The sequence below is a fragment of the Aspergillus campestris genome (genome assembly GCF_002847485.1).
Source record: "Aspergillus campestris IBT 28561 chromosome Unknown P168scaffold_6, whole genome shotgun sequence".
NCBI lineage: Eukaryota > Fungi > Ascomycota > Eurotiomycetes > Eurotiales > Aspergillaceae > Aspergillus > Aspergillus campestris.
In genome coordinates this window covers 1,414,921-1,440,113 of record NW_020194341.1, presented here as the reverse complement: position 1 = coordinate 1,440,113, position 25,193 = coordinate 1,414,921, and the positions used below count along the sequence as shown (strand labels likewise).

General features: G+C 56.6%; 13 protein-coding genes across 13 annotated transcripts; 8 read left to right on the top strand and 5 right to left on the bottom strand.

Moving 5' to 3' along the window:
- Nucleotides 1-238: 238 nt before the first annotated feature.
- P168DRAFT_253617 (SDR family oxidoreductase) lies at nucleotides 239-1,929 on the bottom strand. The gene is made up of 2 exons (XM_024834380.1): nucleotides 1,748-1,929; nucleotides 239-1,686 (listed from the first exon to the last, which is right to left on the bottom strand). The coding sequence occupies exons 1-2, from the start codon at nucleotides 1,886-1,888 to the stop codon at nucleotides 721-723; spliced, it is 1,107 nt and encodes a 368-aa protein (XP_024693070.1). The 5' UTR covers nucleotides 1,889-1,929; the 3' UTR covers nucleotides 239-720.
- A 186-nt stretch (nucleotides 1,930-2,115) lies between these two features.
- Nucleotides 2,116-4,202, top strand: P168DRAFT_327417 (uncharacterized protein). Its single transcript, XM_024841240.1, has 4 exons — nucleotides 2,116-2,205; nucleotides 2,252-2,542; nucleotides 2,591-3,644; nucleotides 3,705-4,202. The coding sequence occupies exons 1-4, from the start codon at nucleotides 2,164-2,166 to the stop codon at nucleotides 3,755-3,757; spliced, it is 1,440 nt and encodes a 479-aa protein (XP_024693069.1). The 5' UTR covers nucleotides 2,116-2,163; the 3' UTR covers nucleotides 3,758-4,202.
- A 59-nt stretch (nucleotides 4,203-4,261) lies between these two features.
- Nucleotides 4,262-4,998, top strand: P168DRAFT_311024 (uncharacterized protein; the record flags this gene model as incomplete). Its single annotated transcript, XM_024839449.1, has 2 exons — nucleotides 4,262-4,613; nucleotides 4,697-4,998. 2 exons carry the CDS (start codon nucleotides 4,262-4,264, stop codon nucleotides 4,996-4,998), a joined length of 654 nt encoding a protein of 217 aa, XP_024693068.1.
- Nucleotides 4,999-5,357: 359 nt separating this feature from the next.
- P168DRAFT_236374 (class I SAM-dependent methyltransferase) lies at nucleotides 5,358-6,361 on the bottom strand (the record flags this gene model as incomplete). Its single annotated transcript, XM_024833520.1, has 2 exons — nucleotides 5,358-6,115; nucleotides 6,178-6,361. The coding sequence occupies 2 exons, from the start codon at nucleotides 6,359-6,361 to the stop codon at nucleotides 5,358-5,360; spliced, it is 942 nt and encodes a 313-aa protein (XP_024693067.1).
- Nucleotides 6,362-7,613: 1,252 nt separating this feature from the next.
- On the bottom strand, nucleotides 7,614-8,921 carry P168DRAFT_297319 (putative phosphatidylglycerol specific phospholipase; the record flags this gene model as incomplete). The annotated part of the gene is made up of 1 exon (XM_024838169.1): nucleotides 7,614-8,921. One exon carries the CDS (start codon nucleotides 8,919-8,921, stop codon nucleotides 7,614-7,616), a length of 1,308 nt encoding a protein of 435 aa, XP_024693066.1.
- Nucleotides 8,922-10,165: 1,244 nt separating this feature from the next.
- P168DRAFT_290528 (hydroxyacyl-thioester dehydratase HTD2) lies at nucleotides 10,166-11,727 on the top strand. The gene is made up of 2 exons (XM_024837235.1): nucleotides 10,166-10,959; nucleotides 11,024-11,727. Exons 1-2 carry the CDS (start codon nucleotides 10,346-10,348, stop codon nucleotides 11,511-11,513), a joined length of 1,104 nt encoding a protein of 367 aa, XP_024693065.1. The 5' UTR covers nucleotides 10,166-10,345; the 3' UTR covers nucleotides 11,514-11,727.
- Nucleotides 11,728-12,214: 487 nt separating this feature from the next.
- glr1 (glutathione-disulfide reductase GLR1) lies at nucleotides 12,215-13,705 on the top strand (the record flags this gene model as incomplete). Its single annotated transcript, XM_024840220.1, has 2 exons — nucleotides 12,215-12,366; nucleotides 12,439-13,705. 2 exons carry the CDS (start codon nucleotides 12,215-12,217, stop codon nucleotides 13,703-13,705), a joined length of 1,419 nt encoding a protein of 472 aa, XP_024693064.1.
- Nucleotides 13,706-14,007: 302 nt separating this feature from the next.
- On the top strand, nucleotides 14,008-15,839 carry P168DRAFT_290525 (uncharacterized protein). The gene has a single exon (XM_024837234.1). It carries the CDS (start codon nucleotides 14,128-14,130, stop codon nucleotides 15,673-15,675), a length of 1,548 nt encoding a protein of 515 aa, XP_024693063.1. The 5' UTR covers nucleotides 14,008-14,127; the 3' UTR covers nucleotides 15,676-15,839.
- A 309-nt stretch (nucleotides 15,840-16,148) lies between these two features.
- Nucleotides 16,149-17,636, top strand: P168DRAFT_297315 (putative C2H2 finger domain protein; the record flags this gene model as incomplete). Its single annotated transcript, XM_024838168.1, has 3 exons — nucleotides 16,149-16,237; nucleotides 16,296-17,532; nucleotides 17,619-17,636. The coding sequence occupies 3 exons, from the start codon at nucleotides 16,149-16,151 to the stop codon at nucleotides 17,634-17,636; spliced, it is 1,344 nt and encodes a 447-aa protein (XP_024693062.1).
- Nucleotides 17,637-18,198: 562 nt separating this feature from the next.
- P168DRAFT_290524 (uncharacterized protein) lies at nucleotides 18,199-20,087 on the bottom strand. The gene has a single exon (XM_024837233.1). The coding sequence runs from the start codon at nucleotides 20,040-20,042 to the stop codon at nucleotides 18,270-18,272; it is 1,773 nt and encodes a 590-aa protein (XP_024693061.1). The 5' UTR covers nucleotides 20,043-20,087; the 3' UTR covers nucleotides 18,199-18,269.
- Nucleotides 20,088-20,292: 205 nt separating this feature from the next.
- On the bottom strand, nucleotides 20,293-21,499 carry P168DRAFT_269429 (Mrp/NBP35 family ATP-binding protein; the record flags this gene model as incomplete). Its single annotated transcript, XM_024835142.1, has 4 exons — nucleotides 20,293-21,017; nucleotides 21,080-21,199; nucleotides 21,260-21,395; nucleotides 21,443-21,499. The coding sequence occupies 4 exons, from the start codon at nucleotides 21,497-21,499 to the stop codon at nucleotides 20,350-20,352; spliced, it is 981 nt and encodes a 326-aa protein (XP_024693060.1). The 3' UTR covers nucleotides 20,293-20,349.
- Nucleotides 21,500-21,738: 239 nt separating this feature from the next.
- P168DRAFT_290522 (short chain dehydrogenase/reductase family) lies at nucleotides 21,739-22,865 on the top strand. The gene is made up of 4 exons (XM_024837232.1): nucleotides 21,739-21,873; nucleotides 21,968-22,202; nucleotides 22,257-22,560; nucleotides 22,631-22,865. Exons 1-4 carry the CDS (start codon nucleotides 21,841-21,843, stop codon nucleotides 22,848-22,850), a joined length of 792 nt encoding a protein of 263 aa, XP_024693059.1. The 5' UTR covers nucleotides 21,739-21,840; the 3' UTR covers nucleotides 22,851-22,865.
- Nucleotides 22,866-23,075: 210 nt separating this feature from the next.
- P168DRAFT_269423 (putative acetamidase) lies at nucleotides 23,076-25,185 on the top strand. Its single transcript, XM_024835141.1, has 4 exons — nucleotides 23,076-23,152; nucleotides 23,222-23,625; nucleotides 23,694-24,164; nucleotides 24,212-25,185. Exons 1-4 carry the CDS (start codon nucleotides 23,109-23,111, stop codon nucleotides 25,012-25,014), a joined length of 1,722 nt encoding a protein of 573 aa, XP_024693058.1. The 5' UTR covers nucleotides 23,076-23,108; the 3' UTR covers nucleotides 25,015-25,185.
- The last annotated feature ends 8 nt before the right edge of the window (nucleotides 25,186-25,193 follow it).

Genomic DNA, 25,193 nt, shown 5'->3' with positions numbered 1-25,193 from the left:
ATAAAAGTAGAGTTGGTTCAACGCGGGGAAATCAATCACTCTACTATACGGTGGAGGTGGGTACTACTATACTGTCCATATAGTACTATCATACCTAGGTAGTATTGTGGGGATAGACTCAGTGTCACTGTAGGATTGAGTAGAATAGAAGCCATACATATGTTGATTAATTTAATTTATTTATTCTGACCTATTCATTCGGTCATATTTGGTCTATTATTTTATTCACATATTTATTCATAATCAGTATTATACCCGTGTACCCGCATGACCCCCGAGAATCCCCGATCGACGGATCTTTCCGACTCGTATAGCGTGCATCCCACTACTCCGTAGTACCTAAACTATACTATAGTATGCTCCCCACGCGGGATGGTCATCTCGTTTAGAAAGTTGATGTTGACTCTGCTGCGGTGTTGGCCGGAACTGTTGTGATAGGATGACTCCTCATCCTCTTCTTCCTCTCCCCGCATCATAACCAGCTGGCTGTCTTCACGAGCTTGGTGGTGTCCAGTGTCCGGACGGATGGAAGACATCACGCTGGGAGTGATGGATGGTCTAGACTCAAGGGGACGGTCTGGTCTCGCTTGCGAGATATACTTGGACAGGCGACCATATCATATGATATACCCTCGAGGTAAAACTGTCGGTTACATCTGCAGTCCAAGGTGAACATGCTCAGCGCATGACAGATGAAAAGGCTGAACTGCCACGTCTGTCCTAGTCTCCAGATGCAGCCGGCTGGTCTGGCGGGGACGGGCCCGGTTGGCCTTCTGTCGGAAAGCTCAGATACTTCCAGTCTTCGATCTCCTCGATAATACACTTGAGCCGGTCCCGGATACTTTCCACCGCGTACGTCCCAAGAATAAGACGCAGCGGCGGGTAAGAGCAGTGCCCCAGCTGCCAGATCAAATTGGCCGCTTTGACAGCGCTGGCGGGCTGTTTATCCCCCAGCCACATGAGCATGCGCTTGGCGTGTGCTGCAGGCGACGTATGTGTATTGTAGGGCTCGCTGGGCGGCTTGACTAGGAAGTGGCCGTAGAGGGGCAGCGGCGTCGCCAGGTTAGCCTGCGCGTGGTCCTGCGCGGCGGCCGCGGCGGCAGCAGGGAAGGCAGCCGGGTCGGAGACGAGATCGCCCACGTCGTCGCGGCGCATATGGCCCGGTTCGACGAGCGTAGTCTTGATATTGAAGCTGTCCACCTCGTAGAGCATGCTCTCCATCAAGCCCTCGACGGCGTACTTCGACGCGCAGTAGGGCCCCAACCCGGGCACGCCGAGCGCGCCGGACGTCGAGCTAAAGATAACGTAACGGCCGGATCGCCGCTCGCGAAAGTGCGGCAGCGATAGCTGAATCATGTTCAGCGTGCCGGTGAAGTTCGTCTCGAACTGGTCGCGGATGTTGTACTCGTCTTGGTCTTCGCAGGCGCCGATCACGCCGTAGCCGGAGCAATTGGCGACGATGTCGATGCGGCCGAATCGTTCGATAGTGCGGTCGATGACGCGTTGGACGGTTTCGCGCGCGCGCACGTCGCATAGCAGGCCTAGGCAGTTCTCGTACTCTTCCTCTAGCTTCTTCATGCTTTCGGGGCTGGTTTCGAATGTTCGTCCTACTGCCGCGACGAGGTCATCTTGCGCCAAGGCGGTCTTGACTAGCGAGCGACCCATGTGGCCGACGGCGCCGAATATCTGCGAGCCATTGATGCGTCAGTCTTTGGGGTGAGGACGATCGAGGTACGGGGTAACTCACCAGCCATACCAACGGTTTCGGGGGGTTCTGCGGCCCGGGCGGGTCGGTGGTCAAGGGGAGTTGGAGCTTTGGTTCACGCGGCACCGAGGGATTGGGTGGGGATGCATTGGATGGCCTGGGAGGGGAGTTTTGAAGCTCCATTGAGAGATCTGGTTCTGCGATGCTGTCGAACTGATCGTGAGGGGACTGGATTGTGATGCCCCAGGCCGTCAGATCGACCGTCAGCTGGCGGGACGGTGTTTGCCCTGTTTGTATACTTCCTTATCAGATTCGGGATACTGCCTCGGTTGACCGCCAACGCGTCGACGTCCATCGCGTTGGTTGTGGAATGGTCAACTATCCAAGCCACGCTGTGTACTAGATTAATACTCACACTTGTTTCGCTTACTGCTATTGAAAGGGTATTTTGGTCCATAATGATGGAGGTCCTTGCGCAGGATGAGTCCACCATCGAAGACGTACGCCTGCACCCATCCCTTTATCCGCATGGACTAACACTCGCAGTGTCGAATGGCATTGAAAACGGCTTACCTAGAAAGAGACTACCTCGAAGCAATCGGGCACGCATCGCGCATTTTAGACGCTGAGAAGGGGAGGATACAGCAGGTGGAGCAATTGTTTGTCGACTTTGAGAATGACAGCCTTCAACTCCAGTTGGACCGATTGAACCAGGACTTGGCCCGATCGATGAGGAGAGAGACCGATGCGCAACAGGAACTGCGGAAAGTCCACGAGGATCTGAAACGGTCTCAACAGACGGCTGTGGTTTGCTCGCGGGAAACCGAGGAGCTTCGCGTATGTATGCACCGCGGAATCTACGACGCATTCTGACCTTGGACCCAGGAAGAGCTTGCCTCCGTGAACACCGTTTCCGCGGACTCCCAGAAGCTTGTCGCCGAGAAAACCAAACTATCAAGAGACCTTGCATCGCTGCAATCCGAGGTGGAGCGGCTCCGATCTCAAGCAGCTTCCACGTCTGCCGCCATCGCCGAAAAGCAAGCCCTCGAACGCCAACTCAACGCGTTGGATGTAGAACTGGAGAATGAGAAACGGGCGCATGATCACACCCACGCTCAGGCGTCCGAACTGTCTGACGAGATCGTCGCTCTCACAACCAAGCTGGACGAGACGCGGAAGAAGCTTGCCGAGGTGGAGAGCCATGCACACCAACAGGGCCGTAAATGGGCTTCGGAACGCAGCACACTCGAAGCGAAGATCGAAAGTTTGAGTCGGAAGCAGTCTCTCGACCAGGAGAATCTCGCCGCGACACAGGCCAACAATCAACGATGGCCGGTTGCGCCGGAAGCCACAAGACTGGCCGATCCGCCCCCGCAAACCATTCCGCTCAAGGATCAGTCCCGCAGCTCCCGATTTGATCCCGGCATGACCATCAGCACGCCTGGTGCTGTCCGCGGCGCGGAGAAAAAGAAGCAACCCATCGCGCGACCGGGTGAGAAGTCCGCATTCTCCATCACCCCATTCCTGGAGCGCACTAAAGGGCGCGATTCGACGATGTCCTCGGACGAATCAGAGAACGACACCCCTGTGGCGCGCGCGGTTGATCGCGCGAGGGAGCAGCGCTCGGAAGCCTCTAGTGAAGGTCGAAGCATCGCTTCCAGCAATCGGGAGCCGTCGGTCTCGGCCAATGAGGCCGTCTCAGAGGAACAACCGGCTCAGGTCAAGCCCAAGCCCAAAGTTACGAAAAAAGTACAGAAGAAACCGAGCGACCTGGTTGACTCCAGCGACATGGCAGGGACGTCTGCATCATTATTCAACCGTGCCCCAGGCCTCGGAATGGCGAAAACCAAGAAGCGCAAGTTGGGTGGGCAGCGTGATAAGACACTGCTTGACGATGACTTCGAGGAGGAGCCCCGAAAGGATCTCAAGAAACCCGCCGGTAAGCAGTCAGCAGCAGCAAGTTGTCTGTCTCAGTCTCAGGCTAACTCTCACGGCCCAGCATTCGGTGCGTTTTCAACATTTTCGCCCCTGAAGAAAGATCGGCGGCGATGAGGTGCGTAGGAAGAAGTATTCCGTCTTTCTCCTTGGTCTTCATATGACTATAAACTACGACTTGCATAATGGGAGGTCCCTCAAACTGGCGTTATGGATAGCTAGAACTGGCCGGTGTATGTGATATTCTTAGCAGAGGAAACAATACTTCACTGAACAAACCCCAAGCTCCAACCATGGCCAATTCCACGATAGGAAGATGACTGTGCCCCTAGCTATGGTGATCTATGGTGATCAGTGGGGCGCAGGCTTGAGTTCCTCCAAACCAAACCGATGATGGTGCTCACAGGATGATGATCCACCCCCGGAATGTGAGAGACGCGAGATGGATTATCCAGGGGGTGGAATGGCGATCTGCTGGCGGCTCACTACTTCAATCCTTCCTCGTCTCCTTATAGATAACACTTGGCTCAGCATACACCTTCACTCTGAGTGTGCCCATCCGAGCAAATCCTACTTCATTCCATTGTCAAGCTCAAACCAAGAAATCAGAAACTATTCAAAATGCAAACCCACCTCACAGCCCTCCTCTTCCTCCTCCCCCTCCTCTCCAACGCCCTCCCAGCCCAAGACCCTAACTCCAACCCTAACGCCCAATCCCAAACTCAAAACGAAATCCAAATCACCCCCAAGCAAATCGAAACCATCGCCCCCAAATCCAAATCCTGCGACTCGGCGCCATCAAAAGACGAATGCGCAACAGCAGCGCAGGCCGCCCCGGCCATCAGCGCATCCTTCAACAAGTACAAGGTGCACTCGCGGGCCGAGCAAGCCGCAGTCATCGGGTTGATGGCGTTTGAAAGTGGTGACTTTAAGAGTAATCGGAATCATTCGCCTGGGGTGCCGGGTCAGGGGAGTGCGTTTTAATCTTTTCCCTATCTGCCCTCTTCTACATCAACATCAAACACCCAACCAACTAACCACATCATATGAAAACAGCCCGAAACATGCAATCTCCAACCTACAACCAAAAATACGCAGCATCCCTTCCAGACATCGCAGACGCAGCAAAGCAAGCCTCAGACGCAGACAAGGTTCTCGACCTACTAGTCAAGAACAAAGAGTACGACTTTGGATCCGGAGCGTGGTTCCTGACGACGCAGTGTGAGGAGGATGTGCGGAAGCGGTTACAGTCTGGGAGTGAGGAGGGGTGGAAGGCTTATATTCGGGATTGTGTGGGGACGGAGGCGAATGGGGAGAGGAGGGAGTATTGGGAGAGGGCTGTTAATGCGTTGGGTTGAATTTACTTAGCTCCCTAGAGGTAACTACTTACTAGGTACTAGGCACTGTAGGTTGTGTATACTTGTGGTTTTTTTGGTGTTGAAGTATCAGTGCTTTATATACATATACTTCTTGGTCAGTTAATGGACATAGGTAGTAGGCTAGAGACATGCTCTGCAGTACTGGAGAGTGGAAAAGTACGCTCACAATAACTTGATACTCTATAACCAACCATACACACAGCTTTGCAACGGCAGTTGTTAGCACTCTATCTTGCCTTTCGACCAAAATACACCATTGGGCGAGTAGTAGGGCCTTAGATCCAACATAACAGTACGTGGTATATTATACACAATTATTATACATCAATAACACACTCTCATGACAACGGCTTAACACCCTTATGAATAGCAGCGATCCCCCCCGTCAGATTCTCGAACCCCCGTCCCGGAATCATAAACCCAGCCTTGTGGATCATGGCCCGGAACTCCTCCTGGCTGGGGAACTGCTCGATACTCTCCACGAGATACTGGTAGCTGCCGCGATCACCAGCAACCAGCTGCCCGATCAACGGGATAGCGCTAAAGCTCCACTGCTTGTACAGGGCATTGAGAATAGCATTATCGACCTTGCTGAACTCCATGCAAGCAAAGACACCACCGGGCTTCAGCACACGGAACGCCTCATTCAGCGCAGCCTGCTTATCCGTAAAGTTGCGGATGCCAAACACCACCGTGTAGAGATCGACCGAGTTGTCCGGGACGGAGGGCATCTCCTGGGCGTTGGCCTCGAGGAAGGACAAGCGGGAGGTGTTGTAGTAGGGGGTCTGAATGCTGCGCTTCTTGCCCTCGGCGAGCATGTCCGGGTTGATGTCGGAGATGGTGACGCGGGTGTCGCGGTCGTGGTTGATGTTGGTCGCGTGGTCCAGCATGCGAAAGGCGATGTCGCCAGTCCCGCCGGCGATGTCGAGGATGTTCCAGCCGCGGTTGGCGGGGTCGGTGCCGTCGCGAGAGGGGAGCGCGGATCCGGGGTTCAACGAGCGCACGAAGTGGTCTTTCCAGAGTCGGTGGATCCCGAGGGACATGAAGTCGTTCATGTTGTCGTATGATGAGGCGACGGAGCTGAACACGGCGCCGACTATTGACAGTATTATTAGCATGCATTCAATATCTTCCTCCTCCTCGGAACAAAAGATATACCCATCGACTCCTTCTCCGATTCCCGAACATTGGTAAACCCAAAATGGGTCATCCCCCCGTCGTTCGTCTTGTTGTTCTCCACCCGGGCAGCGCGAGTGCAGGAAAAGCAGCGGTAGGGGGTGGAGATGCTGCCTCCTCGACGGGCGGCATGGCGCAAGCCCCTCCATACCGAAGGGGACATCATGGTGTAATCAAAGACTCGAATTGCGGGTTTCAATAGTGGATGATGAGAAGTTGGACCTCGGAGGTGCGCAGATCTCCGCGTCCGGAAGCTTTTCTTCCTCGTTTTTTCTGCTGCACCTCACCGCCCACAGTGTTGTCTTCTCCGCGTCTCTTCTCTGTTGTTTTGTGTTTATGTGTTGATCGGGTTGATAGATCCCAGAGGATGCATACTGATACTCAGAGGACTATAATGGAGGGTGTGTATTGCTAACGTGGCAGACTGATGATAATCACCATGAGTGAGAACAGCATGTGCGATTTACCAGGCCTAGATCTGGGTCCACCCAGCATCTAGATGATATGAGAACCGCTCATGATTGCCTATCGACGATCGCCGCTTTGCCCAGAAACAATTTACATAATGACAGACTCACTCAAGTGCGACATGCCACTGCATACAGAAACGACAGCAAAGCCAAGCGCAGCCATATCACGCGTGTGGAACCCAACAACAACAAGACAGACCACCACGACACGCTCCAAACCCACACCTCTAATACCTCAACACCAAATATCAAACCTCAATCCGACACCCTCCAATACACCAGAATACCCACCTGATTGGCCCAACACAGCCTCATTAGCCCAAACTCTGTCCGGCTCAGGCACGAACCAGTCAGCCAAGGCAGATGCGAAACCGGACCATTCACGATCCACGAACACCCTCCTCTTCGCGATCTGCCGCAGAGCAAACAAACGGCTTACGCATACTGCAGCGGCGATGTTGCTTGCCTTGCCGATCTGCCGACTGTCAGGTACAGACAGGTACATCATACATGGGGGATCCATGGAGGGGGGGGGCTAGTGCAAGGTACTCGGGGAGGTGCAGGGTGAGGTTGTACAGATGCGGTCTTTTTTGCTCTTTCGTATTGTTCTGCTTTTTGGTCGGGTTCTTTACTCCGTATGTACAACGTACGACGTACGACGTGGATGGGGCGTTGGTGGCTGGTTTGGGTGGGTCTGGGCTTGTTCTGCCGGTTGTCCGGCTGGTGGTTCCTACACCGGGGGGATATTGTAGTCACGTAGAATTCTAAACAAGAAGTACGGAATACTACTAACAGAATACAGATTTAATTCATTCATTTCATATATTTCATATACTATCCAAACCAGCAACCAGCTGGGCTTGCTCATCAGGTACAATCAAAGGAAAAAAAACACTATGGCCAGTCCAACTATACTCCATCCCAAGATGCTCCAGGCATCGAACCTATTCAATAACCCGCCGCAGAAGGCAGCTTCTTCGGGGTATCATCCCGGTAGGTATTTGTGATCAGGCTCTTGAAGCTGGGCGACCACTCCACCCGCGGGGTCAGCGGGTCGAGCCCCCACAGCTCCGACACGTACTTGAGGATGGAGGTGTGGGTGAACTCGTTGGGCTGGTCCTTGGGGCTGTTCTGGATCACGCCCTTGCCGACCCAGGGCGACATCAGCACCGTGGGAACCCGGATGCCCAGGCGGTCGAAATGGAAAGTGGACTGCTTGCCGTCGCGGGCCTTCTCGGTGTAGGTCAGGTCGTCGCCGGCGGGGACGTTCTCGGGCGGGGCGACGTGGTCGGCGAAGCCGCCGTGCTCGTCAAAGGTCAGGATGAAGAGCGTGTCCTTCCACTGCGGGGAGCCGCGCAGGGCCTCGTAGACGCTCTTGATGAAGTTCTCGCCCATGTTGATGGGCGAGGGCGGGTGGAAGGAGGTGTAGGAGCAGCACTCCGGGTTGATCCAGGTGAACTGCGGCAGGTTGCCGTCCTTGGCGTCCTTGTAGAACTGGTCGATGCGCTTGACGTTGGTGTCGCCCTTGCCGGAGGAGGCGGTCCAGTTGTAGAACATGGAGTCCGGGTTGAAGTTGGTGGTGTTGGAGTAGTTCATCCAGCTGATGTCGGCCTTGTCGAGCTGCTCGAAGATGGACTCCTGCGGCAGGGAGGAGGTGTCGAAGTCGCGGTCATTCTTGCCGTGGCCGTGCGACGTGCCCGACGTCAGGTAGGCCCGGTTGGGATTGGTCGGGCCCGGGACGGCGGCGAACCAGCGGTCGAAGAGCACAAAGTTCTCGGCCATGGCGTTGAAGACGGGGACCATGTCGGGGGTGTAGTAGTTGATGACCTCGGCCGCCCGCGTCAGGTCCGCGTCCAGACCGTAGGCGGCGATCTGCTCGGACACGAAGCCTTGCATGTCCGGCATGTCGTTCTTGGCGTTGGGGTGGTACGTGCTGTACACCTGCTGGTTGCCGCCGGTGATACTGTGATCCGGATCATCGGGGGCGACATTCTTCGCGATGGGCTTCGCACACACGCGCTTGGAATAAGCGTCTGTGACGTTGGCCGGGTTACAGTACTCGCGATCGACGAGGCCATCGATCTTCTTGTTGTAGGTCAGACCGCCGGCGAACACGTCAAAGGACAGGTTCTCCTCCACCAGGACCACAACATTCTTGATGGGACCCTTGGTGGCCGGATGGGACGGGCGTCCCAAGACGCCCGACCGCAGCGAGGCGGAGAAGAAAAAGAAGGTGAGGAGGGAGAGGAGCGACATGATGGTGAGGAGGAGAGTGATGATGGCCGAGCGCAACCAGGAAGGGGATGCAGCGGCCCTCTTTAAGGCCGTGGAATGTTCGTCCTGCACGACCAGCAGCGGCTTCACCAGACCCTCTTCCACCTGGCCCTCGTCCGCCTCCTCTCTGTCGTCCTTGTCCAGTAACGGACCCATGTGGTCAACCGGCTGCCTGTCCGCCTCTCTCCCTTCCATCCCCTCCATCCCCTCCTCCGAGGAGAGGGGCTGATAGGTCCCCGGTCGGGACCTATCCAACGACGCACGTGTGCCTGGTGATGTGACCATGTTGGCTGATGGGGGATTTTCTCGGAGTCTAGTAATTTACTTCTAGCGTGTTGGTCCAGCAGTCCACCACCAAATGAGGGTGGATGTAAGGGAGGGTCAGCACGGCGGGACAAACAACAAAGTCTGGATTGCAGAGACTAGTGGGGAATTAGTTCGAGTTGCGCATCCATCCAGAGGAGAAGTCGGACGGAGGTAAGTTTTCTCGGTTCGGTCAGTCGAGGAAGGTTGACCTGGTAGGAGGAGAGTGAGGTCGAGGATCAGCTGCGTGATGGGCGGTGGAAACCCCGCGTGGGAAGATCATCCGGCATGATTGGCTCACTGGATCCATTTTCAGGGATGATTCAGGATATTCCAGGGATCTTTCTTGCGGGTTTTTTTTTCTTTCCTCTTGGATTGTGTTGACGATCAGAGAACCAGGCAAGAAAGGAAGCAAATGAGAACGTCATGGCTGAATGCGTGCTGGACTCAGGCTCTACACATGCCTGACGGTTGCGGTGTCGGGATTTCGTGCCGACGAAAGGCATTCATGATCTGTACTTTGGATCCTGGCCTGGTCGATTCGCATACATTAGCGTGGGTCTGGACGACAGTAGGGATCAGTAAGTAGTGTCCAAGTAGTATCCAGTACATGGACTAGTTCGATGCATCATGATCTATCGTGTTGACCAGAGTATAGACTAGAGTATCGACCGACTATAGAGTATGGAGTCACAGGATGCGATGAGGTCATCCCGGCCTTGGCGGCTGGCGCCTCAGGCTGTCAGGCCATGAGGCCATCAGGCCCCCAGGCCACCGGACCAGGGCCCAGCACTAGCCTCAGGCTACTAGGCCACAAGGCCACTAGCCCCAGGCTCCCAGGCTACCAGGCTCCTAGGCTTTCAGGCGACTACGGGACTACCCCAGGCTTCCAGGCTCCCAGGCCCCCCAGGCGCCCCAGCCTTATCCCCCATAAAGCCTTCTTGGCGGCGTGATATCGCCATCTTCCATTCGATCCTCCGCTGATCCCGAGGTCTGATGGCGCTATTTCTTCCATGACATGCCCGCGTGGGGGAATTTGGAAGCATCCTGATTCCCTTTCAATCCCTTTGTCGAAATCATTTTTTAGACTTTCTCTGCCCACCATGTTGGCGGCGAGGACCGCTAGACGCACACACCGCTCCTTGATGCCCAACCCTGGCCAGTCGCCCGCCGCCAGCCGCGGCTTCTCCGCACGATCGTGGCTCCAATCTAACGAGCCATCAGCCTCGTCGGTCGCCACGGCCTTTCTCGCCCGTTTTCGATCGATCGGACCCCAGTCCCGCTCCCAGGTGCTCGATGCGAATCAGCTGCAACTACTCTCGCTCACCCTCAACCGTCCGTCGCTATTCCCGGGATCCCCCGCTCTGTCCAACACCCCCGCAGCGCTGGCCGGGGGCACCCCACTACCTCCAGGGTATCATCTCGTCTACTTTACCCCGGCCTTTCTAGAAGCTGAACTGGGTCCGGATGGCACCGATGCATCGTATAATCCTAGGGCACCCTTCACGCGGCGCATGTGGGCCGGCGGCGAGGTAGCGTGGCCGCGGAAGGCGGATGGCCAACCGAACCCCTTGCGCGTGGGCCAGCAAGTGCGCGAGACGACTACCGTCCTCAGCGCAGAGCCCAAAGTGGTGCGGAAGACGGGGGAGGAGATGATCGTGGTGGGGGTGGAGAAGGAATTCAGCAACGAGCAAGGGGTCGCTCTTCTAGATCGCAGGTAGACAGACGCCCCTCTCAAGACGGCGTTGCACAGGAAGACTAAGTTGCATCGACAATTACAGGAATTGGGTGTTTCGCAAAGCCCTGACGATGCCAGCACCACCGGCGACCCCGTCGTCGAATGCGACCCCTGTGACTCCTCCTTCCACCCCCGCGTCGTCGACCACGACCACGACCGGCGCCACCCACACGCGCACGCTGCGCCAGACCGCCGTGACGCTCTTTCGCTTTTCTGCACTGACGTTCAATCCGCATAAGATCCACTACTCCACGCCCTGGGCCCGCGACGTGGAAGGACACCGCGACATCGTCGTCCACGGACCGCTGAACCTGATCTCCATCCTAGATCTGTGGAGGGATACCCGCTCGTCCGTAGGCAGTGATCCTGCCCAAATTCTCCCCGCGAGTATCTCCTACCGCGCCACCAGCCCCCTGTACGCGGAGGAAGAGTACCGGATCGTGATGGATGAGACCGCAGGCGACGGGGTGGCGAATGTCCAGATCATTGCCCCGGGGGATCAGGTGGCGATGAAGGCCGAGATCCGGTCGTAGGCTATACAGGCCTACTATACAGTAGATAGACCCATTGGTTCGAAGACCCCAGCAGTAAATGACCTTGGCCATAAGACTCCCTGTCCATGCATCGGATCTCACATAATCAATCTCATGCATGCCGATCTCGGCTTATGGGAGTAAATGGCTATCTATGATTGGCCCATATCCCAGAGAATGGATGAGTCAGCCAACATGCTTATCAATCAACCCTGTCATAACCCGATCGACGCGCGCATAAAACATCGAAAACAAAGAGAAAAAAGAGCCAAGAACGGAGTCGGAAAGACGAAAAGAGAATCTCAACGGTCGTGCTTGAATCTGGACCACTGTCGATTGTATAGACGCCCTTGTTGATTTTTAATACACCAATTACGTCGTTAACCCTGGTCTTTCGGAACACGCGAATTGCCGCTCCCCCGTCGTCATCAACCTCCAGACTCCCTGGATTACGACTAAGAATTCTTCCTGCCCCTCCCCACTCCATGCTTCCCCGCTCCTCCTTCCGTCTGTCCCAGATACGCTCTCTTGCGTCTTCGTTACATCTGGCCCGTTCCGTCTCGTCCGTCTCCTCGAGAAGAACCGTTAGCTCGCTGTCCCAATCTCCCCATCGCATAACCCTGGATTCCCCAGTGGCGGCACTACAGACCGGGTCTCGCCTGGCTACCCTATCCCGACACTTCGCTTCGACCTCGAACACCATGGCTCCGGTGGACACCCCTCAGTATGACTACATCGTCCTTGGCGGTGGGAGTGGTGGCAGCGGCAGCGCCCGACGCGCCGCTGGCTGGTATGGCGCAAAGACCATGATCGTGGAGAGCGGTCGCTCCGGTGGAACTTGCGTGAACGTTGGGTAGGTGGCTGACACTCGCCCCTTACTCTTCCTTTTCTGGAAGGAGTCGTATATTGACTGACATATCGATAGGTGCGTCCCCAAGAAGATGACCTGGAACTTCGCGTCGGTCAACGAAACCCTGCACCTGGCCCCGCACTACGGATACGACGTCCCCAAGGATGTCAACATCAACTACCGCCACTTCAAGGAGCTCCGCGACGCCACCATCAAGCGCCTGAACGGGGTGTATGAGAGGAACTGGGGCCGCGAGGGCATCGACCTGGTCCACGGCCGCGCCCGCTTCGTCGGGCCCAAGACCATCGAGGTGCAGCACGAGGACGGCACCAAGGCCCGCTACGCCGGCAAGCACATCCTGATCGCCACCGGTGGGCGGCCCATCATCCCCCCGATCAAGGGCGCCGAGCACGGCATCTCCAGCGACGGGTTCTTCGAGATCGAGGACCTCCCGCCCAAGATGGCCGTCGTCGGTGCGGGCTACATCGCCGTCGAGTTGGCCGGCGTCATGGCCGCCGCCGGCGTCGAGGTGCACATGTACATCCGCGGCGACCAGTTCCTCCGCAAGTTCGACCCCATGATCCAGAAGACCATGACGGAGCGGTACGAGGCCGTGGGCGTCCACATCCACCGCCACCACACTGGGTTCGAGGAGGTGCAGCTCCTGCAGGACGGCAAGGGCAAGGACAAGCTGCTGAAGCTGGTCAACCCCGACGGAACCTCCACCGAGGTCAACGAGCTGCTGTGGGCCATCGGCCGTGCCCCCGAGGTCGAGGATCTCGACCTGCACATCCCCGGTGTGTCGCTCAACGAGCACGGGTTCATCCCGGCGGACGACTACCAGAACACCAGCGTGGACGGCATCTACGCGCTGGGCGATGTCACCGGCCGCGCGGAGCTGACCCCGGTCGCGATCGCCGCGGGCCGTCAGCTGGGCAACCGCCTCTTCGGCCCGCCCGAGCTGAAGGACTCCAAGCTGTCCTACGACAACATCCCCACCGTGGTCTTCGCCCACCCGGAGGTGGGCACCATCGGTCTCACCGAGCCCGAGGCCCGCGCGCGCTACGGCGACGACAAGATCAAGGTGTACTACACCAAGTTCACGGCCATGTACTACGACGTGATCCCGGCCGAGGAGAAGAAGAAGAACCCCACCGAGTTCAAGCTCATCTGCGCCGGTCCCGAGGAGAAGGTGGTCGGTCTCCACATCCTGGGTCTGGGCGTGGGCGAGATGCTGCAGGGTTTCGGCGTGGCTGTCAAGATGGGCGCCACGAAGGCCGACTTTGACAGCTGTGTGGCCATCCACCCTACCAGTGCGGAGGAGTTGGTCACGTTGCGGTAGAGAGGTTGATGTACTGTACGAGAGCTGTACTGTATATATCTTCGGGAGTAGACATGCAATAAAACATACACCACCTTCTTTTCTCTAATAGTTGGCCCACCGTATCACCACAGATAATCAATATATCTTCGTATGCATCTGAAAATACGATTCAATCAAGCTAATCTAGGTTCATGGCATACAATCATGACAGCCCCGGTCATCAGGCAGTAGATGAGTGTTGCCTCAGGCTTCTGTAGATCATGTGATCGTCCCGTCTATCTGACGCCGATGAGATCTTGAATCTCCTCACTACCCTTGGGCTTCACCCACCAATTGCCAGAATTTTTATTCCTGTTGAGGAACGTGTTGCACGGTACTATCTTGTATTGTGCCGTCATTGCAATACCCCATGAGCCTCATCGCTTGTTAATCGCGCGGCCATGTGCCCTTCGCTTTCTACCATCCCACTCCACTCTGCGTTTCTTTCGCGTGCGTCCTCTCCGCTCTATCGTCTTCGAACGCCTCCGTCGTGTCGCCGACTCCATGTGACCAAGTACCTGCAAGCCAGGGGCAAAGGACCCACAATCTACAAAAACAGTCTCGAGAAGACCCTCGAAGCGCACCGATTGTCCAACCGAGCAAGCGTCATCCGCAGGGTTGTCTCCCGGGATGATGTCGACCAAGAACCCCAGGAAGTACCACCCTCGAGTGTGAAACCTGTACCGAAAACCGACTCTTCTGCACAATCCGCTCCTCCTACGCCCGCCCCTCGACCCGTGCGAAAAGACAAAGCGCTTCCTGCCCGGTCTGCGCCCCGCCCGCAGGTACAATGGAGGACGGACGAGGAGAGTGGCCGGCCGGCGCAGACGCCATGGCTGGACTATATGGAAGCTGGGCGCAAATGGTCGAATGGCACCGCGCGACTGCATGCTGAGATTCGAGCGCTCGAGAGCTACCTGACACCCACGCCGCTGGAACAGGAGACGGTGGATCGGATCGCGAAAGACGTGGCCAGTCTTCTGCGGGAGACTGTACCGCAACCCCCCGAGGTCGTTGGATCGCGACGGACGGGACTCGCTATGACTCACTCCGGGCTGGACTTCATCATCCCGGTTCCGGATCCCGCGCGCTCGATCGACAGTATCCGGAAGCCGAGTGCCACTCGGCCGCAAGTGCTGGATGCGTACGCGGATATCCTGCGTACGGTGCAGGGCACCCTGCGGAAGAGCCCGTGGTTCGACGACCATGTGTATCTGGGCGACAAGCACAGATCTATCGTCACAGGTGTCCATGTCCCCACGGGCATCCCGGTGCGGTTCTCCTGTGGCGAGGGTCTGCCGTCGTCAATCGAGTACATCCAGGACTACCTGGCCGAATACCCCTCGGCTCGTCCATTGTACATGGCGGTTCGCCTGATCCTGGAGACCCGTGGTCTGTTCGGGAGCTACGAGTCGTCCCTGCAGCCAGACTGCCTACTGATGCTCCTGGTGGCGTCGCTCAAAATGAGCCACGGGCGATTCCACGAGCGTGACAGTCTCGGAGAGCAACTCCTCACCACTCTCAAGCTATACGGCACGGATGTCGATCTGACGACCACGGGAGTCTCGCTCGACCCGCCATCTTTCTTCACCGCAGAGAGCGTCAAACAATCCATCCAGGCGGCTGGCTCAGACGACCTTCCTGCCTACCTCCGCGGCCAACGTGCCCTGATCAACAAGAAGAAACGGGCCGCCGCTCGCCACAACCAGCCGGCTGCTGCTCGCCTGTGTCTCCAGGATCCCACCAACTACATGAACGACCTGGGTCGTCAATTCCACCGGCCTCATCAGATGCAACGGACGTTCGCACAGGCGGAAAACGGCCTCCGCGTGTCCCTGCGTGCCTGGGAGGACGGCGATCGTGGTCCAGACAGCAGCATCCTCGCCGGGACGCTGCGGGCGAATTTCGACGACTTTGAGGACTTGCGTGGCAAACTGACTTCCTTATGATACCCGACCATCAAGTCACTGTATTATAGCTGTACAATATCTCATCCACTGTTTCATCGCTGTACAATATTACCATACTTGGCGACCGACCTATGACTAAAGTACTGCCTGAACATGCAGACAACTGTCCCAATGCGGCCTAGATCGACCCGCTTAGTCAGAATGGCATCACATTTTCGAGTGGCGACCGATTTCGTAAATAATTATTCATTCTTTCAACAATTGTGGAATTATTAATCTGTTGGTTTGGTTGAATTCTATCGTCTTCATCCATCCAGGGTGTATTGTATCTTTGTTTACTCGGTCTGGCTCGTGCGTGACTCATATCTGCTCTTATCGGCACGGCTGTAAATTTTCGATACCCCGCCTGAGATTCACCACAGATTCCTTCCCCTCTCCTACGATCAGCATCATTTCTAGGAATTTCTCCACAATCACCCCCTACAATGGCGTCCATAGATCCTAACGTTCCGATGACTTCCTTGCCCTATACGTGCAACACCTGTCTGGTGGCCTTCCGCGGCAGCGATGCGCAGCGGGACCACATGCGCAAGGATTGGCAGTAAGCAACCGCCTCAAAAGACCCAAGATAGTGGGAAACAGCTGCTAATCGAGAACAGTCTGTATAACATGAAACGCCGCATCGCGAGCCTCCCCCCCGTGTCCCAGGATACCTTCAACGAAAAAGTCCTCGCCGCCAAGGCCAGCACGACGGCAGCGGCCGCGCGGGCCTCGTTCGAAAAGTCCTGCGCCGCCTGCCAGAAGACCTTCTACAGCGAGAACTCCTACCAGAACCACATCAAGAGCTCGAAGCACCGTGCGCGGGAGGCCCGCCTGGACCGCGACGACGCCGACGACCGCTCGTCGGTGATGAGCTCGACGTTCTCGCTGGGCGAGCCGATCAACAAGCCGCAGACGGAGGTGTCGAAGCTCACCAACGGGCTGCAGCAGACGACGCTGCAGGAAGAGGACAACGAGGACGCCGAGGGCGACGCGGAGATGGAAGACCTGGGCGTGTTCTCGCCCGCGCGCTGCCTCTTCTGCAACGTCAAGAGCGCCTCCGTCCAGGACAACACGACCCACATGCTCAAGAGCCACGGCATGTTCATCCCCGAGCGCGACTACCTCGTTGACCTCGAGGGTCTCCTGAACTACCTCTACCGCAAGATCAGCGAAAACTCCGAGTGTATCTACTGCCACAGCGTGCGGAACAACGCCGAGGGCGCCCGCACGCACATGCGCGACAAGGGCCACTGCATGATCGCGTTCGAGACCGGGGCCGAGCAGGTCGAGATCGGCCAGTACTACGACTTCCGCAGCACGTACTCGGACGGCGAGGACGACGACGACGACGAAGACGAAGCGCTGGAAGACGGCGGCGTCAAGGTCCACAGCGAAGGCGACGAGGCCGACGAAGGCTGGGAGACCGAGACGGAAGCCTCCTCCATGGACGAAGACGAAGACGACGACGCAGACCTCCCATCCAGCAAGAACCCGGTCTACGCCACCGAGTACGAGCTGCACCTACCGTCCGGCAAGAGCGTCGGCCACCGCTCGCTGCAGCGCTACTACCGCCAGAACCTGCGCAACTACCCGACGGCCGAGGAGCGCGCCGAGCGCCAGCTGATGATCGAGAACGGCGAGCTCGTCGAGGACGAGAAGCCGTCTATGGCGCGCAACCAGAACCGCGCCGTCGCCAGCCGCGGCAACGGCGGCACGGGCATGATCGGCGTGACGGACTCCCAGCGTCGTCTGGCGACCGAGTCGGAGAAGAAGGAGCGCACGCGTGCTCTTCGCCAGGAACAGAGGATCACGGCGCGGGTGCAGCGTGCTGCCAACAACCAGAAGCATTACCGGGTATGTCTATCTTATATCACACCCGCCGTTCCTATTCCTCCAACCCCTACATATAAACCAAGAAAACCTACTAACCAATATACTAGGACCCCCTCCTGCAATGATTCATTCAATTCTATTGCTGTGCAGCTATTTCTCTCTTTCACGTCTTGTTTTCTTTCTTTTTACCATGCATCAATGATGACCGGTTCTGTGGGTTCGGCGTTTACATCCGTGGCATATGCATAAGTAGAAATCATATGGCCGCATAAAAGTTGATAGTGGGTAGTATTATGTAGATGAATATACTACAATATACGTACCAATCTTTTACCACATGTCTTTACATTTTGTAGTTTAGCTCTTTTGAGCTAGGTAGGCGTAGTTCCATGTATGATACCAAGGTAGTATACAAGATGGAACGTTGGGTCAGTACGTCTCTAACTATATGTTTACCTACTGTCTTGTTTACTTCTGCAATATGGAGATACTTGATTCTATCATTATTGTGGTGATAATTTGTAAAGAGAATCATAAATGGATAATGTCACGTTGCGCATATACATACCCAGCCAGTCACAGCATGCTCTTACTGTTATTGCAAGAGGAGCGTAGTCTAGCTTGGATATCTCGCTCTTTGAATTTAGATTTACTTGCATTGAATCATGTTAATTGATGTGGTATAGTATATGGATATGTTATAGTACATGCTAACACTTTTAAATGGAAACCCAACACCCATCCAACCAATCAATAAATCAAACAAACAACGAACTATTAGGAGCAATACCCGTCAACCCAGACTCGCCCTCGATGACCGGTGCCAGATCACGGACGCGGTCATCGAGCATCATGCTCTCCGCTTCCCAGCGCTTGCGCTCGAGGGTACGGGCGTCGGCCTTCTTCTGGCCGCCGAACCACGCGTTCTGGGCGTTCGTCACGCTGTCGACTTCGTCTTTCTTAGCACGCGCGACCAAGCCTGCAACCATGGTCTTCCAGTTCTCCAGCCCCACGCGGAGACAGTCGGCGCAGCGGTGGCGCGGAGTGTAATCTTCTGAGCGGCTGAGACGGAGGATGGCCGACTCGGCGACTTCGACGGCGTCGCGGGTCCAGGCGAGGCCCTTCTCTTTGGAGGAGCTGGCGTAGAGAATCTCGCCGATGTAGACCATGAGGCTGGCTTCGTCGCAGGGGGCGGTTACGCTGCGCAGGGGCGGCTCGTTGCCGGATGGGAGGGGCGCGGGGTATTCGACGGGGACGAGGACCGTCTTGATGGTGTTGAAGAGGCGGCGGAAGGGGTCACGGCTGGACTTCGGGGGGTGGGGGAAGGATGGGAAGGTGGTGTCTGAGGGGGCCTCAGGGAGAGATCGCCGGGCTTGCAGGACGGAGGTGAAGATGGAGAGTGCGGTGGGGAGGTTGCCCTGGCGGGCTTCGTGGACGGCGCGGGCGGTGGACACCCGGAGGATGTTTTCCGTTGGCAGTGCCTTGCTGATGGGTTTGAGCGTGCCGGTTTTGAGGTCTACGACTTGCGTCGCGTCCACGGGGGATCCGGCCGCGGCGATGTCCATGGCCCAGCGGTACATGTCGTCCGCTGTGCCTGACAGGCCCTTGTAGTCGAGCCAGTCAGCATAGGCCAGCGCCGCGTCGACTTTCTGGCGGGTGTCGAAGCCCTTGGTGGTCAGGATCTTCATGTAGAAGACTTCCGGCGCGGGAGACGCCGGCTCGCAGTACTGCTCTTCCGGCGCTTGCTTCTGTCCCGCGGGCATCGGCTTCGGCCGGGGATTCGATGGTCCGACGACATACTCGGCCGGGGCAGAGATGCGGTGCTTGCGGTCGGTCAACCAGCCCTCGAGAGACTCTGCGGACTTGGCAGCGCCCATGAGAGCCTGGAAGTATCCCCTCCGCCACGGCTCGCTCTTCTCCGAGACATCATACCCGGTCTCTCCGACGCCCTCGACCAAAAACCCACCGTCTCCCTGCTTGTGGATGCCCTTTCCTTCTCCCTCAAGGTTTTCCAGCCGCTCCAACAGATCACGCAGGTACCCCGCGACCATGGGCCAGTTCGTCATGAGCTTGCCGATCTGTTCGGGGTTCTGCAGCGCCTGCGCCGATCGCAGACACCAGCGACTTTTCCACGACCATTCCGGCGGAGTCGGCCACTGATGTTCAATCTCCTCCTGGTATACCCCCAACTTGATCAGCTGGAACAGGACCAGGATGGCGTAAAAGGAAAGGCCGATATTGAGGCCGCGTGAGATGCGCCGCCTGTAGTAATTCCGGCTCTCGGTCGACATCAATCGCGCAAAGTGCTGTCGGAGGTGAATAGGCCATGGCGGAAGAGGGCGATTGCCCGATAGAGGGGAGAGAAAGGGCAGCTGTGGTCGATTTAGTGGTGAGGATAGGAGCTGTCGACAAGACTGGTGGGTGAATGGACGAGATGGGAGAGTGCCGTCCTGACGATGCGGAGGTGTCGGTAGTGGGCGCGCGGGCCTGGGGACCCGGACCCGGCGCAGGGCTGTCCGCGAGGACAACATCTTGGATGCGCGAGCCTTCTTTGCTGGAGGGGAGTAGAATTTGTGGTGATGGAGGTTGGTGGAGTCGAGGAAACGAAGTGACGGAGTGGATTGAAAGCCTGAGGGTCAGGATGGTGTGTTTGCATGGTTTGCACCATTGCCTGATTTGGCACAGCATTTTACTCGGTATACTCCAAAGATCGCGGAGCTGCCAGATAACCAATAATTAAATAATGAATACGAGTGATTCACAGTACAGCATCTTAAAGTTCCAAATGTACATGTATGGGTATATATTTTTGTTACAGTAATACATGGCACGGATCGGTTACCACGGCACACCAATCTTCTCCGCTACTCTCTGAGCAACGTTGAGAAAAGCTTCTCGGCGTGCACTCCGCTCGTCTCTCTCTTCCGAGACGACAGTCGGCACCCCCCGGTCTGCGTCCTCGCATACTTGTGCGTCGAGGGGGATGTCCCCCAAAAAGTCCACTCCCAACCGCTTGCACTCGGCAACCACGCCCCAATTCTGATCCCCATGCGTGTGGCCGTCGGACGAATCTCCGTGAGAGAAGATCTTGGTTTGATGGCCGCACTGGGGACAGGCGAAGTATGCCATGTTCCGCACCATTCCCAGGACCGGCACATCCATGCGCTGGAACATGCCAAACCCACGCACGGCATCCCGCAGCGCAATGTCCTGGGGAGTTGTCACAATCACTGATCCGTCCACGATAACCTCCTGGTTGATCGTTAACTGCACGTCGCCGGTGCCGGGTGGGAGGTCGAGAAATAGCACATCCAACGGTCCCCAGGACACGGAATGGAGGAGCTGGTGCATCGCCTTTGTGACCATCAAACCACGCCAGGAGATTGGGGTGGTGTCCATGGGAATATTACCCGAGGGATCGGATGGTTGCGGTTGGAGTTGGGGGAGAAGGTAGCCCATCGACATGGACTTGAGCCCGTAGTTTGTCAATGGGAGGAGGCAGTTATCTAAGTACAACCGTCAGCTTGCCACTCTTGACCTGGTCGGATTGGAGCTATGGGCAACAGACTGTCATCGAGACGGGGCTCCCCCGAGAGGTTAAGAAGGGTGGGAATAGACGGGCCGAAGATATCGGTGTCCAAGATGCCGGTTCGGATTCCTCGCCGGGCGAAGGACAAGGCGAGGTTCACTGCGAGGACAGGTTAGGTTAACCGGTTGCATCCTTGGTCCGTCATCGAAAGAAGCATACCGGCAATGGTCGACTTTCCCACACCACCTTTGGCTGACGACACCGCAATGACCTTCTTCACATCACGAATCTTGCGCTTCTCGGGCAAACCCCGACGGCGCGGAAATGGCGGCGGAGTACCGGAGCGCGGCAGACCCTGCTTCGTTAGATCGGGGTAGTGTGTCTTGGAAATTCAAGACTAACCAGTGGGTTCTCATGTTGAAGAGCTCGAAAAGTGGAGAAGCACCTTCTCCATCCCATTGCCGGCTGCATGTTGTGGGGGGTGATGGAGAGGAAGTTGAAGCTGTAAAACCGACGATGTCATTCTGCCGGGATTATCCCGACCGCCGGGATTATTCAATACTCCATTAGGATAGTTAGTCCGGGAGATCTTCCCCAGGATCGAGTTTGATCTGTTTGTTCAGTTTGTCAGGCCGATTACCTCGGCATGCCTCAGGCTGTTCAATAATACATCGCTCGGCTGTCGGATACCGAGAGGTTCTAGCCTTTCGCTTATCGCTACCTAGTACTTATACCCTGCAACTCCACGGTCGAGTTTTCTCTTTCCCAAGTCATCGAGGTTGTCTATCACAGTATCGCTCATGATGGATGTTCAGAATCTCTTCAATGTCAAGGTGGGTCGGCACTAGTGCTTAGTCGCAGTGACTACGATCCCTACGGATCCTCCATCTCTGTACACGGGCCATTCGCTAATGGATCAACGTGTAGGGGAAAGTGGTGTTAGTCACCGGGGGGGCTAAAGGCATTGGCCGCATGATCTCTGAAGGGTATGTCACCAACGGTGCGACGGTCTATATTTCGTCTCGCGACGTGGATGCCTGCAACCAGGCTGTCGAGGAGCTCAACGCACTGGGCAAGGGAACGGCGCACGCCATCCCCGCCAACTTCTACGAGGAGGACGAGATCAAGCGATTGGCAGAGGAGCTGGGCAAGCGCGAGAGCAGTATGTATCTGTCCTCCACGGCGTGGGTGCCTTTCTCATGAGATTGATTGCTAGAATTGCACGTCCTGGTCAACAACTCCGGATCGAACTGGGGAGCCCCGTACGATGAATACCCATCCTCCGCCTGGACACGAGTGCTCACTCTCAACCTCCACCGGGTCTTCGATCTGACCAAGCTCGTCACGCCGTTGATGGAGAAAGCGGCCGCCCCGAACGACCCGGCTCGCATTATCAACATCGGAAGTATCGATGCTCTGCGGGTCCCGGCCCTCGAGACCTTTGCCTACAGCGCCAGCAAGGCGGGGTTGCACCATCTTAGCCGGGTTCTGGCGAGTCATCTGGGTAAACGGAATATCACGTATGTGCAAGATCCATCTCCCCTTGATTCTTCCCCCTTGCATGAATCATAGACTCACCGTCCTTTTCAGATCGAATACTCTCGCCTGTGGCCCGTTTCAAAGCAAGATGATGGCTGCCACTTTGGAAAGCTTCCAAGAGGTCATTGAGTCGGGAGTTCCCCTCCACCGGATCGGTACCCCGGAAGACGTGGCTGGTGCCTGTCTGTTCCTGAGCAGTCGGGCTGGGGCGTATGTGAATGGGTCGACCATTGCGGTGGATGGGGGAAGTGCTGTTGCATCCAAGTTATAAATAAACTAAACCAGCCATCTATCTATCTTTCAAATCAAACCTGTAGACTGGTATAGTAGCGGACTTTTGTCCACTACCGCATGGACTTGCCCGACTGGGGTATCGTCGCTTATCAGCGGGTCTTATCGCCCGTCTCCGCACGTGGTCCACTCTTCCCCCGCAATAAAAGCCGCCCTGCGCCCCCTCACGCTTTGGCTTCATCTTCATCCCAATTCCATCGTGAGGATCTGATCTGGGTGCCTCCCATAAGCTGTCATTATGGTACTCCCTCCGTTCGATTACTTTACGTATCGTCGCGTCCGGTAAGCTTCTTTATCTCTCCAAACCTAGAGGACCCACCAGTAGTACTAGAAACGTTCTGACAACCCCAGTAACCTCAAGCAGAGGGAGCGGGCAGCACGATTCGCCTCTCTTCCGGCATCATACCACACGGCATTCACCGTCTTTGATAAATCCGTGATCAACAAGCCCATTGGGCAGCTGGTGCAAGAGGTCCAGAACTCCTCCCTGGCCGCGACCGATGTTCTCCGCACTTACGGCAAGGTGGCCGTCAAGGCCCAGGAGAAGACGAACTGTGTGACTGAGCTTCTTCTACCCGAGGCGGAGTTGTGGGCTAAGTCGGAGGTCAACCTCAAGGGTCCCCTGGCCGGTGTGCCCATCTCCTTGAAGGATTCGGTGCAGGTCAAGGGGTTCGATATCACCCTGGGGTACACCCGGTTGGCAGGCAAGCCGTATCAGGAGGATGGGCCAATGGTCAAGCTTCTGAAAGATGCTGGTATGTCGCTGGGTTTCACCGCCCCTACCGTGCTGTCAAGGTCCCCTCCCCGGCTAATTGGATTACAGGTGCCGTCCCCTATGCCAAAACAGCATTGCCGGTGACGCTTCTATCCTTCGAATCCGCAAATGCCCTCTGGGGCCACTGTCGCAACCCGCACGCTCCGGAATACTCTCCTGGTGGTTCCACAGGCGGAGAAGGTGCCCTGCTGGCTCTGGGTGGCCGCATCGGCATTGGATCGGATGTGGCTGGCTCGGTGCGGGTGCCGGCAGCGTGGAGCGGAATCTACTCCCTCCGCTGTAGTACGGGGCGTTGGCCGAAGAACGGGGTCAACACCAGTATGGCCGGCCAGGAAGGCATCCCGAGTGTCTTCAGCCCGATGGCGCGGACTTTGAACGATTTGACCTACTTCACCGAGGCGATCATCTCCATGAAGCCCTGGTTGTACGATTACACCGTCCACCCCATTGCCTGGCGGGGCGAGGAAGAGAAGGAAGCCAAGAACAAGAACCTTCGCATTGGACTTATGGTTAGCGATGGTAAGCTTCTCTCCCTCAATATATCCGGGCTCTCTAACACACTATAGGCGTTGTTCCCCCGACCCCCGCAATCACCCGGGCTCTCACCACGACAGTTGACGCCCTGACCGCAGCCGGACACACCGTAACGGAGATTACGCCCCCAGCCAACGCCGCCCCATTCAAAGGCCTCGACCTCGCTTCGCAGCTCCTTAACTCCGACGGCTGCACCACCTTCAACTCGCACCGCCACAACTTCGAGCCGTCAGACCCCGGCGCTGACCAGCTCACCCGGATCGCCAATCTCCCGCGCCCTCTACGCTACCTATACTACCTCTGGGTGCGCTACATCCGCCGCGACACCAAGTGGGCGACCCTAATCCGCGGCTTCGGACCTAAATCAGCGGCCGACCAATGGAAGCTGGTCGCGCAGCGCGAGGCCTTCCGCTCAACCTGGCACTCCTGGTGGGACGCCGAGCCCCAGCAATACGACTTCATCCTGTGCCCAGCCAACGCAACGCCCGCCCTACCCCACCGCGCCATGCGCGACGCCGTCTCCTCCTGCGGCTACACCTTCCTCTGGAACCTCCTCGACTACAGCGCAGGCGTGCTTCCCATCTCGCACGTCGACGCCAAAGAAGACGCCCTGTCGACACCGTACAAGACAGCTCTGAAGCAGCTGGGCGCTAACCACGCCATCGCGCAGGGCGCCTGGAAGCACTACGACGCGGCCAAGATGGCGGGTCTGCCGACCGCGGTGCAGGTTGTTGGCCGGCGGTGGCAGGAAGAGAAGGTGTTGGGGTATATGGAAGCTGTGCAGAAGGCGCTGGAGCAGCAGGGTCATAAGTATGCTTTGCTTGAGATTGACTGAACCATTGACTTACGACGTGGATGATGACTATCCAAACGCATCCTGCAAAATTATACGATGGATGATAGCTAAAATTAAACTGCATACGTACTAGGTAGGACTATTGTTTAGCAATGTTTGGACTCTTATATAATATTAGTATTAGCCAATGCTAACCACCATGAAACAACCACTAAGGT